Genomic DNA, 21,014 nt, shown 5'->3' on the forward strand with positions numbered 1-21,014 from the left:
AACAGAGTCCCAGGAACCTGGCACGGCGATGGCTTCCCGTGTCCTCGCTGGATCCAGAGCTACAGTGATCAGGAGAGCTGGGCCAAAGGCGCATGTCTAAACTGTGTGCCAGAGAGCTGATGAGCAGTCAAAGGAGGTCTAAGGACAAATTCTTCATTTGCCTTTTTTTTTTCTTTTAAGCTACACTGTCAGACTAAAATAAAGTAACCTTTAAATGTTCTGCCAGGTCTGCTCCACACAGATGCACTGGCCCCAGTGGTACATGGTATTATCAGTGAAGAGGATACAGAGCTGGTTGGTCAGTTGCTCTTTCCCGTTACACATCGGAACTGTTTCTGTAGGTCCTATAAGGATTCTGTGGTCTTGTTTGTGCTGCAACCTGGGCAGATAAAACCCCAGTCCTGAACCCCAAGGCAGGTCCCGCCATGCGGTGGCACTGGACACCTTCGGGCATGCGGCCTTCCAACCTGCAGCCCACAGCACCAGGGATAAACAGCATCAGACAGAGCCTCTCGACAGTGCAAAGATGGTTTCATGCAAAATAGACATCTCCCAGAAGGCTGGGAAGCAGATCAGGGACATGAACGTGGGTTTCCCTTCATTCCAGATGGAACAGAGGCCAATCCTGCCTCTGTTCCCTCCCTGTGAATGGCCTGGGCTTCTCAGAATCACCAGGGACTTGTGACTTACTAGAATGGCAGAGCATGTCATTACACCATGTTCTGCCTGCCTTCCCAAGCCTAGAGATTCTTCCAGAAGCACAGATGAGCCATGTTCCTGCCTTGGCTACAGGCCGGTCTAAGAGCTGGGAGGTGTGAGCACATGGGTCCTTCTAGAAGGTCTGCCTGGTCAGAATGAGACCCAGAGCTCCGGGAGGGCTGCTCCTCACTCCTCCTCCGTGTACCACATTGTGCGTTCAGTTGGCTGGCTGTCACGTTCAGACGCAGGGTTACTTATCTGCAGCAGAGAGAGGGGATAGCGGACGACAGCCTCCCTGGAATCAGAATTATTAACCTCACACACACGGGACCGTATGTGAGCAGTCAGTGCTGTGGAGATTGGATCAGTAGAACAGTGCAAATGCAGCAAGCAAGAAAGATACAACGGAAAAGCAACGTCATCAGGACTTCACTTGGATGATTAGTTATGCTGTGGATGGACTCAAAGCAGCAGATCAACAGGATACAGGCAAGTGCAGGGCAGGAATGCCCCTGCCGGCCTGCGACATGGGTCCTCACGGGGGACGAAGGAAGACAGCGTGGGAAGCCCGAGAGGAGCCAGAGTATAGAGATCCTTGAATGCAATTTGGGTTTCATCTTCTAAACGGCAAAGAAGCTTTAATATTCTTGAGTAAAAGAATGATAAAATTATGGGCCTGACGTGGTAGCCTAGTGGCTCAGCGTGTGAGAGCGCTGTCTATACTCCCGTGCTGTGCCTGATAGCTGAGACACGGCGCCAGCCTCGGCGGCCACCCGTGAAGGTGTGGGAGGCGCACCGTGGAACACTGTGCTAAGACGGAGATCTTGTCATCCGCAGCATGAATGAACCTTGAAGACATTATGTGAAGTGGGAGAAGCCAGGCCTGCCGCGTGGCCTCAGTGCTGCCGCGTGGAATGGGAAATGCTGATCCCACACAGGCACGTGGCAGGGGGGCGGGGGAGCAGCTGCGGAGATGTTGGCCAATGAAAGTTCCGTTGGATGGCAGGAGTTAAAGAGATGCTCCATACAAGCTGGTAATTATTAACAGCAATGAACTGTAGACATGACAATCAGTGAGTCGCCACACACACAAAAAAAGACAAGTGTTTGAGGTCATGAATTGTTAATGAGCTCGATTTAGCCATTCTACAGAGTGCATATATTTCAAAACAACGTGCTGTGCATGATAGATATGCAAAATTTGTATATATCACTTTAAAATTTTTTAAGAAAAGATTATCTGCCGTTGTGCACTGCGGATGACCTTTGCTGACCAAGAAGCACTTCCCCAAGACTAACGTGCCAACAGCGGCCGGCTGCACCAGGGGACGGAAGGATGAAGTGTAGCGATTTCAGAAGTGAAAATGAGGGCTCCGGAGTGAGAGCTGCGAGGAGGTGAGAAGTGGCTGGCTTGGATGGGTGACCTTGGCATCCAGGAATGGCAGAGCATCTCAGACAACACCTGAGGCTCAGGCTGGGAAGAACTCGCAGTGCTGGTCCTCGCCACGCAAGGTCAAGTTCAGCCGAGGTGAACAGCGTGTCAGGTGCATTTCCACCAAGGGGTTGGAGTTTTACGGCTGGAATCCAAAACACCAAGGCGAGGGGTGTGGACTTGGAAGCTGGTTGTGTGGTTCTCCGCCAGTGCAGCAGCCGTGGCCTGAGAACAGCGTCCAGCCCCTGAGACGCCCCAGGTGCGGCGGCGCTTGCATCTGGGCGCACAGGAAAGAGCTCCCCGTCTTCCTGTGACCCAAGAGCGGGAAGAGCTGACAGGGCTTCCTCCACAAGCCGTCGTTTTCTGTAGAAATCACCACAAACGCCATGAAGCCAGCGCACGGGCAGCCGCCCAGGAAGCCTTGTTCCTCTCGTCCGTGCATCCCCCGGGCTTTCCACACAGAGGTTCACTCGCCAGCTTCTTGGAAAGCTCGCTTTTGTGCTTATTAAGATATCCAAAACACACTGAGAGCCATTGACGTGGCTCAGCCTCTATCCTGAGCAACAGGTGTTGAGAGAGCAGTAAAAACCCCGGAGGAGCTGAGAAAACTCTGGTCATGGTTTTGGTTTTCTCCAAAAGGAAGGAAAAGGATGTTTAAAATGTCTTTCCTTTACACCTTAATTCATCATTAGAATGTTGTTAATCATTAGTTGTTAATATTCAAACTAGTATCGAGTTGTGCACCACAGAATTCAGCAGCTAGTTATACACGAGGAGGGGGAAGGGTCTTGCAGAAACACAGCAACACCAAGACACTTCTGCTTGCTCAGAAAAAGGGTTAAAAAGCCGCTTTTCCTTTGGCATTGGACAACTCAAAACAATGCTGTTGGCAAGGGTCCTGGGCTGCTGGGGCCAGGGGCCAAGGGGCAAGGCAGACCCTGCCAGTGCAAGCAGCCCATGGCCTGAATGTCCGTGTGCACCCCCCAGGCATCCCGACGCTCCGTGCAGTTCCTGCTGCCTTTCACAGGGCCCTGCCAGGCGAGAAGCCAGGCTGCGAGGAATGCTTCTACAAGGTGCGAGCCCCGTCCTCCTGTGCCGTCACTTCCGCTCCCGTGCCACGCAGAGGGCAGCGGCTGCGGCAAGTCACTGGCCTCTCGGATGGCAGGTCCCAGGGCACAGCAGCAAAACCAGCGGTGGCCTCAAGCTCAAGGCCAGAGGTGCCTCACCTCCTCAGAGAAACGCAGCCAGAGCTAACAACAGCCTCCCAGAGCCAACACTGAGTGCCCTTCAGATGATGCTGCACACACATGACACGCAAACACCATATACATGCACACACGACACATGTGACACATGCACACACACGACACACAAACATACCACATGTGCACTGCACATGTGATACACAACATATAAACACATCATGCAAAGACTGCACACATATACACAGGACACACATACAAACAAGACACATGCACGTACAAAAACACCACACACATACAAACACAATACACACACACACAACATGTGCACACACATGACAGACTCACAAACATACCACACTGAAGGTCCTTCAAGAAGGACTTGCATATTTAAAAAGCCCTTTTGAATGAAAGCATTCACATGATTTCAAATTAAAACAGGCAGTCCAGTAAGGCATCCATCCCACCCTTTAGCTGCTCCAATGCTGCTGAACATGTTAATTTAATGGTGCTGCTCTGCCCTCTTGTGGCAAACCTGAGAAGTGCAGATACTGATCAATTCAGTCTTTAGTTAGAAACAAAGTATAAATAAAATTGAGAAGTTTCTCATCTAATAAGAAATATGAAGTATTCATGTTTCCTTGGGATAGTCTTATTGGATCTAAATGGATATGACATAAATAACAAAAATAATTTTCAAATATCAAATGATTTCCAATAAATGCACTTGTAAAGTTGCATTGAAGATTCCTATATGTCTTATAGTAAAATGTCCTTTGATGATGCACACAGCGTAGCTATAGGTTGAGATGTGAAAGGAGAGCAGAGATCATGGCACGACAGGTTAATCTGCTGTTTGTGTTGCTCGTGCTTTATCAGGGTGCCAGTTCAAGTCCTGGTTCCTCCAGTTCCAAATCCATTTCCCCGCAATGCATGCTGGGAGGAAATAGATGATAACTCATGTGTTTGGTCTCTACCATCCACATGGGAAATCCGAATGGAATTCCACACTCCAGGCTTCAGCCTGGGCAGAAAATAAACTCTCTCTCTCTTTCTCTCTCTCTCTCTCTCAAATTTATCTGTTTTTATTTGAAAGATAGATTTTACAAAGAGGAGAAACAGAGTGAGTCCTTCCATCTGTGGGTTCACTCTCCAAACGACTGCAATAGCCAGAGCTGGGCTGCTTCAAAGCCAGGAGCCAGGAGCTTCATCCTGGTCTCCTGTGTGAGTGCAGAGGCCCGAGGCTTCAGGCTGCCTTCCACTGCCTTCCCAGGTCTTTAGCAGGGAGCCGAACGAGAAGTGGAGCAGCCAGTACATAAACTAGTAGCCATATGGGATGCCAGTGCCACAGGCAGGAAAGTAACCTGCTGTGTCACCATGCCCCAAACATTTTTTTCTAAGTGTGAAACAATCTAACATTAAGTGAGCAGTTAGAGTCTGCAAGGTACCAAGCAAACGTTCATTCAGTATGGGTGTACTTACTGGCATTTTTCAAGATGCCCTCACACATGAGTTTTCTGCCGCGTCACAAGCCCTCTCTGAGGGAGCCGGGGATCATCAGAGCAGCCACGACACCTCCAAGACCTTCACAGAGCAAGCAGACGCCACCACTTCTCGGGGCAATCCAGGCCAAGAATCCTCACTCCGAATGCAGGGTTCACTTCACGCCAGCAGACTCTCGGATGAAGAGGAGCCACGTGCCAGAATGACCCTGGCTGAGAAATGCCTAAAAGCAAACGTCTGGCCTCGCCCCACATCTCAGGGGCTGGGTTCTGCCGGAGTCCAGCGCCAGCCGAGTTCGGAGCTCGGGAAGGTGCGTGGAGTCGGCGATAAGGAAAGACACAGACGCTTGGTGCGTTCTCTCAATGGCCCAAGAAAAAGCTGACCTTTTTATTTACTCAGACACTTCCCAAGCTTCTACACGAACAACTGATTATTCTATTTTTACTTCAACACTAAGGGGGCACAGGCATTTGGTCACTCCGTCTGCACTCCAAGGCTAAGCAGGTGCCTCTAAAGATAATTCTGCAAAATACTGTATTCATATGCTTCAAAGCAAGCCATTATTTATTCTTCAACAGTAGCCATGGAGCAACAGCCAGGACTCCAAGGCCAAGGCACATGCGATTACCTGCTAATCAGTAGTACATTTCTATTTCTACAATTTACCCATTATTTAATGGGAAAATAGGTTACAAGGGAAAAAACCTAAAATCTAAAACAGAAATTTCAAATATAAAATCCCTCTACAACTATAAACTCTACAACCCCATAAACAATGAAACAATAATCAAAAGCATTTTTCTTTAATAAAAGCATCCTTAATTTCTCCACTAAAATTACAGAAGTGGCTAAAACAATTACATTTTCTATATTCCAAAAATTGCAAAGACAGGCTTGCCTTTGAGATAACAATAACTGTATTTATTGCCATAGCAGTTTCAGCCCTCACTCCCATCACTTGCATTAATATTTAGGAAATTATCTTTCTTTTTTTTTAAGATTTATTTATTTTTATTACAAAGTCAGATATACAGAGAGGAGGAAAGACACAGAGAAAGATCTTCCATCTAATGATTCACTCCCCAAGTGAGCGCAACGGCCGATGCTATCCCGATGCTATCCCTGCCTGCGGCCTGGGAAAGCAGTCGGGAAAGATGACCCAAAGCTTTGGGACCCTGCACTCATGTGGAAGACCTGGAAGAGGCTCCTGGCTCCTGGCTTCATATAGGCTCAGCGCCAGCCATTGCAGCCACTTGGGGAGTGAATCAGCAGACAGAAGCCCTTTGTTTCTCCTTCTGTCTGTAAATCTTACTTTCCAATAAAAAAAAATAGATAAGTCTTTTTTAAAATTGGATGGAAACTATCACAATTGCCGTTGACAGTTATATAGTCTCTACTTGTTCAAGACTGAAAGAAAAAAGCTAACTATGAAAACATTAAGATGTAATGGCCCCATTCTGTGTTAAGCAAGCTCAGTGTATTTTGTTAGCCGGCATTCAAGTCCCATCTGAAGCCCCAAAGGAGCTTGGATTGATTCTGCCTTGCCAGAATCCACACATCTCTCCCCATTGAGCTGAGCTACTCACATGCCATTCCTTAAACCAAGACATTCCTAAGAGACTTCCAGAAGTTTCCGAGGGCACGGTCTGCTTCCTGCCTGGTTTCTGTATACTGCTTGTCTGTGGATTTTGTTTCCTTCTGTTTAGTATTTGCCTTTTGGTTTGGTTTGGTCTGCTTTGGTTTGGTCTGCTTTGGTCTGGTTTGGTTTGGTCTGGTCTAGTCTGGTCTGATCTGGTCTGATGACTTGTTTGGTCATCTGGCTCTTGCCATCTAGATGTTGGTGACCTTCAGCCTGCTCAGAAATTGGCTTTGGAAAGCGCACACAAAACTGAAATTGATTTCCCCAGCCACGGTTTCAAGAACAAGTCTTTTTAAAAATGTAGTCCCCAGCTTTCGGGGACTGACCGTGTTCATAATGGCAGCTTACTCGTACAGCTGGGAAGGCACAGATAGATGCAAGACCTGGCGTGAGGTTGATGGGACAGGAGTTCAGAGGAACCCATGGGTGACAGTACGTTGCGTGGGTGAGTCAGCAGACCGGAACAAACAGTGTGTGGGGACAAATGCAACAGATGCGCCTCAGCAGTGACTTAGGGAGTCACAGCCCAGGAGGGGACGGACCCGTGCTCTGTGGGGCTCCCCCAGACCGCGCCTCTGAGCCAAGGCTCTGTCTCTGCAGCTCTTGTAGGTGTCACCTTCCACCTCCGTTCATTTCATTTCCTGTTCTCTGGGCTGCAGTGCCCTGGTTTCTAGGTTTGTGCCCCTAGCAGGGCCAAGGACCACTTCCGGCTCTCCCAGGTGGGGATCCAGCAGAAACTTTTGTCTAGGCAGATACAGATCTCCGAAATCTGCTGAAAGCACACAGCTCCTGTGAGAGCCAGCTACGCTGGGGTTGGGGAGGGGCCTGCTCTCCCCAAAGCCTGCAGTCCCCACCCCCACTAAAATCCAGCTGGAGGAGTGGTGGATTCTGTGCTGCAAGAGTTCCAGACTTTGGAGAATTTGATCTGGGATTTTATTTCCTTTGTGCTTAATCTCCGGGATTAAATTTACAAGAGAATTTAAGTCACTGGACTTTTCATTTCTTCTTGTGAATTTGATGAGTTTATAGTCACATTTGGAACACTTCCAGATATTCAGGATTTTTTTTCCTATGTATTTTACTACTACCATCCATTTTCATGCAAAATCTGTGGCATGGCACATTGGGCAATGGGATGGAAAATAGAGAATTATTTTTTAGCTTTTGGCACTGAACTTTTTTTTTTGTAGAACTCAACCCAATTCTCTTGTAAAAATGATTCAACTTCAAAATTTCAGGCCAGAGTAATGCCCGTGGCAGGAGTTACTTGCTTCTTATTGGACGGGTGACACTAGCCATCCTCATTATTAAAAGGCAGGGAAGGAGGGGCCCCGGTGCGGTAGTCTAGTGGCTAAAGTCCGCGCCAGGATCCCAAATAGACACCAGTTCTAATCCCAGTGGCCCCGTTTCCCATGCAGCTCCCTACTTGTACCCTGGGGAGCAGTCAAAGATGGTGAAAAGCCTTGGGACTGGGCCTGGCACAGTGGCCTAGCACCTAAAGTCCTCGCCTTGAATGCAGCAGGATCCCATATGGGCGCCGGTTCTAATCCCGGCAGCTCCACTTCCCATCCAGCTCCCTGCTTCTGGTCTGGGAAGGCAGTGGAGGATGGCCCAATGCCTTGGGACCCTGCACCCGTGTGGGACACCTGGAGGAGGTTCCTGGCTCCTGGCTCCAGATCGTCGCAGCACTGGCCGTTGCGCTCACTTGGGGAGTGAATCATCGGACGGAAGATCTTTCTCACTGTCTCTCCTCCTCTCTGTATATCTGACTTTGTAATAAAAATAAATAAATCTTTAAAAAGAAAAAATAAGCCTTGGGACTCTGCACCCACGTGGGAGATCCAGAAGAGGATCCTGGCTCCTGGTTTTGGATTGGCTCAGCTCCGGCCGTTGCAGCCGCTTGGGGAATGAATCATTGGACAGAAGATCTTTCTCTGTGTCTTTCCTCTTCTCTGTATATCTGACTTTCCAATAAAAATAAATAAATATTTGGGGGAAAAAGGCAAGGAGATTAGATCGATCTCTCATCCGCTGTCATTCCACAAAGGCCCCCAGCATTTTGGAGCGGGCCAGGAAGTCACGGATATCTGGGGCTGTGTGGGCAGGAGCCAGGGCATGCAGCTTCCTGGGACTGGGTGGTGACGTCGGCCTGAGGGCTTCCGGCACCATGGGATCTTCCCGTGGTGGAGGGCATGGCAGCCACGCAGGTTTTGCATCGTCTGAGTGCGCATGAATCCAGGAGCAGCAGGTGCAGGGCGATTGGTGTACCTCCTGCGGGCAGCTCTGAGCAATCGGAGGTCTTGCTGGCGCGCAGTAAGCTACAGTCATCAGAACAGCTCTGGCTGTGCGAGCGTGCGGCTGGAAGGAGGGCGCCCTGGGTCCGCTCCATGCTCAAAGACCAGCTGGAACCCAGGGCTCGCTGCGACCAAGTACCAAGTATGCTGTCTGTTCTCTCCTCTGTGCGCAAATTACAGCATTCCCGCTTTGAACTTGGGAAATGATTTGAAAGAGATGTGTTGAGACCGTTACGTTCCAAAACAGTCTGAGCTATACATTCGCTGTGTTTCTGTTCTTCCCCGTTTACACACAGTGGACTTCACCAGGGTCACTTCGGTGCCTGTTCTTTTGTCTCTGCTTTCACACAATGACCTTTCCGTGTCTGCGACACTGCTTCTTCCGTGTCAGCAGAAGGTGCTAGCTTTACGTGGCAACTTCTCTTTCTCTCATTCTAAGCATAGCCTCAACTGAACATTTGGGGTTTTTTGATATCTGATTATGAAGAGAAGAGGGCAAAAGGCAGAAGATGCGTGGAAGGGAGTGAGTCAGACATGAGATGGCGCCCTTGCTCTCCAAGAAGCAAGAGGCAGGCAGGCCTGGGGAATGGGCTTCGGCTGGGCCTGCATGCCACAGCAGCGGTGGGCGGGCAGATGGCAGCGGGCTGGTGGCAGCGGGCTGGTGGCAGTGGGCTGGGCCGTGGACGGGCTGGTGGCAGCTGGCTGGGGGCAGCGGGTTGGTGGCAGCGGGCTGGTGGCAGAGGGCTGGGCCGCTGGGGGCTCTGAGTCGCTGGGGGCAGCTGGCTGGGGGCAGCGGGCTGGTGGCAGTGGGTTGGGCCGTGGGCGGGCTGGTGGCAGCTGGCTGGGCCGCTGGGGGCTCTGAGTCGCTGGGGGCAGCACAGTCCAAGGATCGATACTACTCTTGCCTGTCTTCCCTTCACTTTCTCACAAGAAACTATCTGAAGCTATGAATTAAAATGATGCAATGTGGGCCTGGCATGATGGCTTAATAGCTAAATCCCCACTTGGAAGCACCAGAATCTCATATGGGTACCACATCGTGTCCCAGCAGCCCCGCTTCCCATCCAGCTCCCTGCCTGTGGCCTGGGAAAGCAGTTGAGGGCGGCCCAAAGCCTGGACATCCTGCACCCGTGTGGGAGACCCAGAAGCAGCTCTTGGCTCTTGGCTTTGCATATGCTCAGTTCTGGCCATTGTGAACACGGCGAGTGGACCAATGGGTAGATATCTTTTTCTCTATCTCCTTCTCTCCACAAATCTGATCTGCCTTTCCAAGAAAAAATAAATGAATATTTTTTTAAAAGTACAATTTGACAACCTTGAGGAACAAACCCTTTGTTGGGCCCACAGCACTGTCGGGGCTTAGGTCTGGCAAGATCGCCTATACGCTTGTGTCACAAGTTCGTGGCTTTCCAGTGGCAACTTGAGCAAATGGTTTGTAAATCTTAGCTGGCCACTCCTTAAAATGTTCAGTGATATTAAAGCAGTCATGACAACTCCACAGTGATTTAATTCCTCCTTTTTTAAAACATTTATTTTTTACTTGAAAGTCAGGTTTACAGAAAGAAGGAGAGACAGAGATAATGTTCTATCTGTTGGTTCACTCCTCAAGTGGCCGCAACTGCCAGAGCCAAACCAACCCAAAGCCAGGAACCAGGCGCTTCCTTCTGGTCTATGCAGGTGCAGGGTCCCACGGCTTTGAGTCATCCTCAACTGCTTTCCCCGGCCACAAGCAGGGAGCTGGATGAAAGTGGAGCAGCCAAGACACGAACCAGCACCCATATGAGAACCTGGTTCATGTAAGTGAAGATTTAGCCACTGGGCTGCTACACTAAGCCCTCCCCCATCTTCTGTAAGACCCAGAGCCTGCTGCATGTAGAAGCCCAGAGCCCAGAGCCCAGAGCCCAGAGTGAAGGGATGCTTTAATTAGCTGTTTTTCCTGCTCCCTGCCCTTGGCCGTGAAAATTCCAGCTCTACCAACCATACCCCATTTTCCTGAGGAGCTGTTGCTTATACACAAGCCTGTTAAGTATTTCTATCTCTGAGGGGTGTCTCCTAAACTAACTGGGGAAAGAGAAAGGAGTGAAGATAAGCTTTGCAGATAACTACAAAAGCGCCATAAACAAAAGCAGGGCACCGGGCTGAGGCAAAACCGCTACAGCTGCCGCTGGACACAGGAGCCCCAGCTTGCACTGTTGTCATCCCAGATACTCAACACTGGATCCAAGGGTTGGCAGCCCAGGCACTGATGTGCCTGCCAACCTGATGTTGCTGCCACTGACACCACAAAGAAATCTCCACTGTCTTTGCCTCTTTGTGTCGCTAGTTTCAAGTTCAAAATCCTACATGAGTGCATCTGATGGGCAGAGCCTGAAGCGAGGGCCTACATCCCAGCTGGCACCAGAGCCAGGACACCAGGTGTCTGTTCATTCCGACTGCTCTTTGGGGAGGCAAAGGATCTCCCAAACAGAGAGGAGACTCAAAACCTAGATTTTGGTCATTACAAGCAGGGCAGGCATTGGGCCTAATGGTTCAGACACTGGTTGGGACACCCCACTTCGGGGTGCCTGGGTTTGAGTCCCTGCTCCCCTCTTGATCCCAGCTTGCTGCTCACGTGCACCCTAGGAAGCAGTGTGGAATGGCTCGAGCAGTCAGAGCCTTTCTACCCAGGTAGACGGCGTGGATTTGTTCCTGGCTCTTGGCTTCCTCCTAGCCTAGTAGCCCTGACTAGTTCAGGCACTTGGGGAATGAACCTGCAGGTGGGAGCCCTCTTTCTTTGTCTCTCAAGTAAAGAATAGTTACCAGTGTCCACCGCACATAGATTGCTCTGAGTAAATACCAATGATGTAATAGATAATACAGGTCAATTGTTATCATTACCAAGTTTACTACATATAGCTCGATGCCTGCCGCATAGCAGGCACTAAATAACTAGCAATTGCCGTTCATCCTGGTGTAGCAGTTTTGTAATAACTGTCATAATTATCATCACCATTATTACAAAATGTCAAGCAGCAGGGAGCAATGAACAAGAGTTCCTTGAAGGGCAGCCATTGGTCTGGCAGCTAGGGCACGCAGAGGGCATGGAGGGCCTCCCGGATCAGAGTCTCGAGGTTTGAGTTCGGGCTCTTGTGCTCACCCCAGCTTGCTGTTTGTATGCACCCCGAGAGGCAGCAGGTGATGGCCAAGGAGTTAGGCTCCCGCCGATCCCCTGGGCGCCCTGGGCTGTTCCCAGCTCCTGGTTCCAACCTGGCCTGGCTCCAGCTGTTTGAGCCGTTAGGGAGTAGGCCAGTCAATGAACACCTCTCCCTCTTCCTCTCAGTTGTCCTCTCCTCTTCTGCAAATAACTGATTTTTTTAAAATAATTGAATAACCAATGTCTGTGATTACTTAAATATTAGTGAAAAAGATGACTAGGCGATCTCTGCAGCTGCCAGGGCACTCTCTAAGACCCTGGAGAAACTAGACCCCACCCAGGGATAGGAAGAGACGTGGAACTAAGTACCCTTGATCGTGATGGATAAGACTAAACATAAAAATCAGAACTACAGGGAAACGAAAGAATGTGTCTCTTGCAAACTTGAGTGATAGGTGGATATTATCCCACTATGCCTATTTTTTTTTCTGTTGTTTAAGATTTATTTATTTGGGCCCGGCAGCGTGGCCTAGCAGCTAAAATCCTCGCCTTGAACACACCAGGATCCCATATGGGTGCTGGTTCTAATCCTGGCAGCTCCACTTCCCATCCAGCTCCCTGCTTGTGGGCTGGGAAGGCAGTCGAGCACAGCCCAAAGCCTTGGGATCCTGCACCCATGTGGGAGACATGGAAGAAGTTCCTGGTTCTCGGCCTCAGATCGGCGCAGCACTGGCCATTGCGGCTCACTTGGGGAGTGAATCATCTGATGGAAGATCTTCCTCTCTGTCTCTCCTCTCTGTATATCCGCCATTCCAATAAAAATAAATCTTTAAAAACAAACAAACAAATGCATTAGTAGAGCTGACAGGAAGTGGAAAAGCTGGGCTTCTAATCAGCTGCCAAATGAGATACCTGCATCACACAGCAGCTTCATCTGATGTGCCACAACCCCAGCCTCCAAAACCTGTCTGGCTGTTTCAGATTCTCAGCACAGGAACTCTAGGGGACACTCAGTCTGCAGAAGTGCACATCCTAGGAGACCATGCCATAAGCCCTGCAACCTCCGGGACCTGATCCCAGAGCCGTCCTGTTGCTTCCACGGCAGATGTCACTGTCGGTGATGACCCCGCAAGCTCTCTTGGAAACTGTTCCCCATGTGAGATGTACCATGTATTCACCACCAAGCTGGTTATTCATTTTCTTCTTAAGCTTTATTTGATAGACTGACAGAGATCTTTCATCACCGGTTTGCTCCCAAATGGCGACATAGTCAGGGCTCGCCAGGCGAAGGTCTGGAACTCCACCCAGGTCTCCCGCATAGGTGGCAGGGACCCGGGCACTTGGGCCACCCTCTGCTGCTTTCCCAGGTGCTTGAGGATGGAAACTGGATTAGAAGCAGAGTGCTGTTGGCAAGTGACAGCTTATTCAACTGCACCACAGCACCCACTCCCCTCATTAGGTCATTCTCTATGACATAAACTCCTGCCAAACTCATCCCTGGGCCTTTCCCCCAGCAACAACAAAAATAATGCAAACCCATAAAAACAGGGGAAAAACAATTTTTAAAAATTGCTTTTGGGTCTGGAATGGGTCTATTAACCATGTAAACATTTTAAACACCATACACAAAAAAGAAGGCACATGATATTGTTACGTGTCAAGGGCCAATTTTCCCAATTAAAGAAACTATTTTAAAACCACACAGAAAAAAATTAAGACCAATCTTCAATTAAATGTATCCAAACCCTACTAATAGTCTTCTTCGAAACCAGGGGTTAGCTAACAGTCTACGAAGCACTCGGATCAGCCGTTCCCTCCATGGCAAAGCCAGATCCGTGCCCAACCTCTGAACAGTAATTCTATGTAAAACATCTTCAGGTCTTTACAATTACTATGTAAATGGCACAGAAATTCCAATGCGTGGCCTCCCTTGCTCCTCAGATTCTTCACTGATGTTTCACTCCCTCCAGATTCTCCAAGATCGGAGGAGATGCGGCTGCACGTAAAGCAGCGTTTCTTGGCAGCTGTCACTTTCCAAACCAATGACTTCAGCACACGTGTGTTCTTAGAAAACGAGATGAGAGTAGACAATCTCCTGGACGAACATTTTTAAATGAAAGGATACTCCAGTCATAGCACTTAACAGATGAACTCTTGCCACTTGTCTCCAAAGACCAGTGACGCCATTATCATTGTTCAAATGCCATCTTTGTGTGTTGAGTCTTCCTTGGGAAAAGGTGAATGAAAAACCTCCAGAGCTATGAACCCAACTCCCAACACTTCAACACATTTCTTAAAACAAAAAACAAAAAACAGACTATGCCCATGCAACAATGTCTTTTATTATGTATTTTTTCAAAGTATATTTTCAATTTCTATACATAGGCAACAGTCTGCTGTTCAACATATTGGAACTGCAAACTTGATCCCTGCCTAGGCGAAGGGACAGTTACCCCTAACGTGGCTTAGCCAGGAGGCCAGTTCATCTGTCGCCCCCCAAGGACGTGCAGGTGGACATGATAGACAGACTGTCCACCGTCCGCTCCCTCGTTCACCACCATGCGGTAACCCTTCTTCAGGCCCAGGTCAGCGGCACATTTCTTGCCAACAATCATTAAATGTCCAAGAAGCTGGAAAAGGGAAAAAAAAGTGTGTTAAGGAAGTGCAAAGAATTTTAGGCATCAAATAACACTTGATCTTCGCCAAAAGGCCAAGAAGCGATAGGCGTCAAATAACAAACTGTTCAATTGAAATTTCACATGAAGAAACTGCCAAGGTTGAGCAATAATACTTAGAAAACTTAATACTTAGAAAACTCTTAGTCTGTATTTTAAAATTGATTATGTATTTATTCTTTACTAATTTCAATAAGCAAACAAGACAATATTGTTGAGTTTGAAAACTTTTTTTTTTAAGATTCATTTATTTTTATTGGAAAGTCAGATATACAAAGAGGAGAGACAGAGAGGAAGATCCCATGTCCAATAATTCACTCCCCAAGCAGCCACAACAGCTGAAACTGAGTCAATCAGAAGCTAGGAGCCAAGAGCCTCCTCCAGGTCTCCCACAAGGGTGCAGGGCCATCCTCGATTGCCTTCTCAGGCCACAAGCAGGTAGCTGGATGGGGAGCAGGGCCACCAGGATTAGAACTAGTGCCTATATGGGATCCCGGTGAGTTCAAGGCAAGGACTTCAGCCACTAGGCTACTGTGCTGGGCCCCAGTTTGAAGACTTAAATACCCTCTGATCGTCTCTGACATTCAGAGCACTAGTACTTTAAAGCAAATAAGCTTATTCAAGCTTTCCCTTACCCATTATACTGGAGTATGGAAGTACTTTGAGTCTTAAAAAACCAGGAAGCTTTGCTTCTTTTTTCTATTTAATCTTAAAGGACATTTTAATAAAATATATTTCATTTGAATAAATTAATTCCTAATGGAAATCAGGATTACCAGAAAGCAGAGTTTAAAGCAATAAATGTGCAGTGGCTTTTGTCTTGATAGCTGAGCCTTCGGCAGACTGCCCAAACCAACGTGGGAGTGTTTGCATCGTACTCCCATCTTGGACTCCTGATAATAAATTGGCACTGATGCAGACCCTGCCACCCATACACGAGACCTGGATCCCAGCTCTGGCTCCCTGCCAGGCTGCTGTGGGCACCTGGCGAGTGAGCCAGTACATGGGTGTTCTCTGCGTTATAGCCTAGTGACTCAAGTCTTTGCCTTGCACTGCCGGAGACGACAGAACCTATAATATCCTTCAATGTGATGTCACTGTCTTACTGAGTTTACTGAAGCTGTGTTAGCAGAGTTTCAGTTCTAATTAATTACAAATCTAGTGTGATACTATCTAATCCTGTCCAGCGGGGGAAGATATTAAAGCACACCTGACCATACATGCACACTTTCAGGTCTGCGTGAGCAAGTTATAACTTTACGTGGCAGGCTTCCCTGTTCCTTCCACAGTTCTGTAATCAGTTCTCAGCTAGCAGTGCCTCCAACAGTAACACCCTCTCCAGTACACTCCGCAGGCTTCTGGGCACAGGGCCTCTATCTAAACTGTGCTTTTCTAATGCAGAAAAATAGCCATGGACAAAAGTTCAACAAACAGCTGTGTTCCAGTAAAAATTTAGCTACAAAGACAGGCAGCTGATCAGATGTGGCACAGGCCGCAGCTAGCCGGTGCCCGCTTCCCCTGTGGGTGCAGCACAGCAAGCAGCAGTCGCACACACTCATGTACATCTCCCGTGGAAGACTGGCTTTCCTGCCCGTGGGGCTTCGTGAACCTATCAGTGACCTTCAGAATTTGACTCCCACGTGCTTCACAACACTAGAATTCCGGCACTTTCATATTTTCTACTGATTTACTTTTGCTGATTGAATCATACATACACCAGTTCCTGGTGTGCAAACATGTTAATAAAATACTGTATTTCCTGCTTTGCCAAAATCCCACTTACACATCACACACTGCAGTCTGTCTTTCCTTGGTAACTATGCCCTCAGGGAAGACTGAGTGTGGCATCACTTTAAGGACGCAGTTTTATCTCCAGTTTAAAGAGCCAAGGACCAAATCCCTGGGAGAAAAGCACTCACGCTCTCATCGTCGTCCTCGGCTGCAGAAATCTGGGAGATGTGTTTCTTGGGGATCACCAGGAAGTGGGTTGGTGCTTGAGGGGAAATATCATGGAAAGCTAGACACTAGAAAAAGAAAAACAAAGATCAAAGTCTTAGCAGATCCACACTTATTTCAGCAAGTATGTACTGGGCACCAAGTCCATGCCAATGCCAAGAAATGCCACGTTCCCATTTCTCACGGATCGCTGAGTTTCTTGGGCTCACTGACTGTCAACAAACAAAGGTGTGATAACCAAAGGTCACACGTATTGGGAAAGAAAAGCGAAGGGTGAAATAAATGATTACCACTGGAAAAACCTGATTTAGAGTGCAGTGGGGAAGGACAATCTCCCTTAGGCAGTGGGACTTAAACTCGGAGCCCCAGGGAGGGCAGACCCTACTCAAGAAGCAGCCCATTCTCTTTTGTGGAAGTGGGCCTGCGAGCAGCATTTACATCTCGGCCACAGCGCAAGGGTCTGCGGGTCCACGCGTTTACACCCGTTTCCGGCCTCCGTGTTCGTGTGTCTCCCTACAAAATGCTGCATCATGCACAAGGCGGCAGGCTGTGCTTCACACGTCAGTATTCCCACGACGTGCTCTTTCAAAAGCAACAGCATTTTTTGTTTGTTTTGGAACAGGGCTTCTGAAACACGCCCCGTCCCCCCACCCGAACAAGTCACAAATGAAGGTATTTACCCAAATTGCACCTTCAGAGAAGCAAATTCAATCTTAGCTAACACTGTGAATCTAAGTAAATATTCCGAGTAGCGCCAAATCAATGTTTTCTTTATTTCTGAAATATGTTTACCAAAACTTTTCCGACCAAACCCACTAAATACTGGCAATTTGCACCTCAGTAGGGAGTCCACCTCTCTCGGAATCCAGACAACAAAAACCCCTCCATTTTTAGTTCCAAGAGGTCCAACAGAAAAGGAATTTTGCGTCCGTGCGAAAATCTCTGGTAGGAGATGTGAAACGGGTGCGGGGCTGGGGCGTGGCCTGCCGGCCCACGCGCGCACTGGCCCCGCCGAGGAAGCCCGTGGGCCGCCAGCCACCGCGCCCCGCGGAGCTGCGCCCCGGAACGGCCCAGGGCGGGCGGGCAGGCCGTGCGCGGGAGATCGCGGAGATTGGGCCCGAGTCAGCGCGCGATCGGGTTTCTCCCTGTCGGCAGAGCGCCGGCCAGATTGCCAGATTCCCGACTCCGGCCAGGTCCCCCGGCAGCCCGGAGGCGCCCGGCGCGCACGCCGAGGTGAGTGGCCGCGGCCCCCCACGCGCGCCCGGGCCCCGCCAGGCGGCACTGCCGACGCCCGCGGAGGCCTGGCCCGCGCCCGCCGCTGATAACGCGTAACCGGAGCGCCGGCACGCGCCGGCAGGCCGCCTCCGAGTGCCCGCTGGCGGGGGGCCCGGCCAGGGCGGCCCGGTGCCCCTCGGGCCCTCCCCGAGCCTCCCGCGGGGAACCGGGGTGTCCTGGGGCCGCGCCGCCCCCCGCGCCTCAGCCCACCGCCAAGCTCCGTTCCCCCGCTCCAACCCACCCCCTACCCGGTCATCTTCAAAAATGATTTTGGCTGGAATTTCCTTGCGGATGATCTTCCCGAAGATGGTGTCGCCGCCAGGCCGGGCGACCTGAGCCTTGGCGATCTCATCTGCCATCCTGGCCTCCCTGCCCGCGCGCCGGCCACGGGAGCAGCGGGACCGGGGGGAGGAAGGCGCGCAGCCGGCAGAGGGCGGGCGCGCGGACAAGCCTGCGCAGGGCCCGCGCCCGGGCTGTGCGCCTGCGCACCGCGGCCGCGCGGGGAGGCGCCCCCGAGGGCGCAGGTTCCTGGCAGGCCGACCGAGGGCCCCCACACCTTTTTGTTTCCTTCGCGTGTCCCGGGAGCTGGAGTCACTGATGCCTGTGAACGAGGGTGGGAACAGCTGTTTGCGGACTGAGAGCCCGGCTTCACTCCGCAGCTGCTGGGGTCTTCGCTAGCATCAGCAGCGGATTTCTTTTGTCTCTCTAGCAGTAATTCTTAACCTTGAAGTGATATTCAAATGACTTGGGGGAGCTTTTCAAAACTCCTAGTTACCTCAGAATCTCTGGGGGTGCGACTGTTCCGGCATCAGTAGTTTGCAAACCTGCTTGAACTGTTCTACAAAGTAATTTTCCGAACAGTTATCATAAGGTGGGGGGTCCCCATTAGGGGAACAAAACCTTCCACAGTCCTACATTTTAAGAAGAGTTTGCTCCGAACTGTTTACTGTTCTCTTCCTTTTTAAGCCCCCCACCCCTCACGGGTTAGTTCACCCCTCATCATACTGGGAACAGCCATGGATAGGCCAGGCAGAAGCCAGGAGCCACCAACTCCCCCCGGGTCTTGGGCCATCCATCAGCAGCTGCTTTCCCCGTGGCACTAACAGGGAACTGGATCTGAAGAGGAGCAGGCAGGACTCAAACTGGAACATCACGGGCAGTGGACCCAGTGCACCGCCATGCCAGCTCATCACTGGTCAGTTCTGAGCCCGTTTCCCACCTGTCCACTCACTAGAGACGAAGGATGCAGTTACTGCTGGCCCTGGAACCCTGGTTTGAGTGCCGCTGATGGAAGGGGGAATGCCTTTGTTGGCAGGGAAAATAAAGCACTGAGGGATTTAGGAGTTTGGAGACTTTAAGTCTGCCACCTGCTTTCCGACAGTCCGGAGAGGGATAGATTGCATATGCAGACAAGTAGAGAGTGGGTGAAATGGGTAACTCAATTGTAATAAAATGTTAGCGTTTGGGGAATTTGACTGAAAGTGATGTGCTCGTACTGTGTGTTATCCTTTTGCTGCTTTTGCGTTTTCCACTTCTGTTTTAGTTTTATGGTACATGTCCGTAGGCTGTGGGATTTCCCTTACCCCCTCATTGTTGCTTTTCTGTATGTCTAAAATGGACAAGATAAAAGATCAAGCCATACAGTGAGCCTGCATTTCACATGGAAGCCGTGGGCATGGCGCTCGCTGAAGTCAGCTTTCTGCTCAGCGGAGCGCAGGAGGCAGCGGGGCTGGCTCGAGCAGTTGGATTTCTGCAACCACTGCAGGAGATCTGAATTGTGTCCCCGAATCCTAGCTTTGGTCCACCTCTGCCCTGGCCACTGTGGGCATTTGGACAGTGAACCAGTCAAAGATTGCTGCATCCATGTCTGTTTCTGTGTTTGTCTTGTTTGTATTTCTGCCTCTCAAAAAAAAAAATGTTTAAAGGAAAACCTACTTTCTTTTCTTTTGTTTAGGATTTATTTTATTTTTTATTGCAAAGTGAGAGAAGGAGAGACAAAGATCTTCCACCCTGCTGGTTCACTCCCCAAGTGGCTGCAATGGCCAGAGCCGAGCCCATCTAGAGCCAGGAGCCAGGAGTGTCCTCTGTGTCTCCCACGTGCAGAGCCAGAAGCCAGGAGCTTCTTCCTGATCTCCCACGTGGATTTGGGTCATTCACTGCTTTTCTAGGCCACAAGCAGGGAGCTGGATAGGAAGTAAAGCAGCTGGGACATGAAGTGGTATCCATATAGGATCCTGGTGCATGCAAGGTGAGGACACTAGACTACTGTGCCAGCCCCCCCTCACCCCCCAAATCTGCTTTTTTATAGTGGATTTTTTCATCCACTTGAAAGACAGAGTAATACAGAGAGACATCACCAGTGTGCTGGCCCATGCTGCACCCCGATATTCCACATGAATGTGAGGGTCCAAGCAGTTGGGTTGTCGTCTGCTGCCTCCCTGGAACATGAGCAGGAAACGGGAAAATCACTTTTTTTTTTAAGGTTTATTTATTTTTAATTGGAAAGTCAGATATACAGAGAAGAGGAGAGACAGAGAGGAAGGTTTTCCATCTGATGATTCATTACCCGAATGGCCGCAATAGCCAGAGCTGGGCCCATCTAAAGCCAGGAGCGTCCTCTGTGTCTCCCACGTGCAGAGTCCCAAGGCTTTGGGCTGTCCTCAACTCCCAGGCCACAAGCAGGGAGCTGGATATGAAGTGGGACCACTGGGACATGAACCAGTGCCCATATGGGATCCTGGCACATCCAAGGCAAGGACTTTAGCCACTAGGCTTATTGTGGTGGGCCCCTGGAAATATAGCTTTTAAAATTTTTTTAAATTAGCTTGTTAAAAGATTAAGTAAAGGTGTGATAGTTTCGATAATAAATAATACGGTGAAGTCCCACTCACTCCTTAGGCTGTGTTACCCATGGAGGACTCCCTGCCAGGTGTTTGTCTTGGACTTCCCTCTTCCCCTAATTCCGTGATGGTCTTTGATGGACATTATGAGAAGCATTTCAACATCCCTTCTTGGACTCTGCACCACTTCCTGCTTCCTCTTTCCCACAGCTCACAAAATTTGCACCACTCCAGTTATCTACCAATGAGAAGTGACCTCATGTCTTACCTGAGAGCTTCACTCCTTCCACCCCTCCCAGCGCACCTCTCACCCTTGCCAGCAGGTCCTCAACTACTGTCTCCTACCTAGAAGGCAGGCTGGACTGG

General features: G+C 49.8%; 1 protein-coding gene across 1 annotated transcript; it reads right to left on the bottom strand.

The window, feature by feature from the left end:
• Positions 1-14,224: 14,224 nt before the first annotated feature.
• On the bottom strand, positions 14,225-18,234 carry HINT1 (histidine triad nucleotide binding protein 1). The gene is made up of 3 exons (XM_040970803.1): positions 18,057-18,234; positions 16,497-16,601; positions 14,225-14,532 (listed from the first exon to the last, which is right to left on the bottom strand). Exons 1-3 carry the CDS (start codon positions 18,165-18,167, stop codon positions 14,368-14,370), a joined length of 381 nt encoding a protein of 126 aa, XP_040826737.1. The 5' UTR covers positions 18,168-18,234; the 3' UTR covers positions 14,225-14,367.
• Positions 18,235-21,014: the final 2,780 nt, after the last annotated feature.

The sequence above is a fragment of the Ochotona curzoniae genome, unplaced genomic scaffold (genome assembly GCF_017591425.1).
Source record: "Ochotona curzoniae isolate NIBS_2020 unplaced genomic scaffold, NIBS_Ocur_1.0 contig_1, whole genome shotgun sequence".
Classification (NCBI taxonomy): Eukaryota; Metazoa; Chordata; class Mammalia; order Lagomorpha; family Ochotonidae; genus Ochotona; species Ochotona curzoniae.

What these genes read in the sequence shown, in the direction of transcription:
- HINT1 (XM_040970803.1), bottom strand. Translation starts at nt 18,167, where the DNA reads ATGGCAGATGAGATCGCCAAGGCTCAGGTCGCCCGGCCTGGCGGCGAC. An exon ending in TCATTTTTGAAGATGACCGG is followed by an intron (nt 16,602 to 18,056) that starts GTAGGGGGTGGG and finishes TTCTTTTTCTAG; the next exon opens with TGTCTAGCTTTCCATGATAT. An exon ending in CCGAGGACGACGATGAGAGC is followed by an intron (nt 14,533 to 16,496) that starts GTGAGTGCTTTT and finishes TCCCTTTTCCAG; the next exon opens with CTTCTTGGACATTTAATGAT.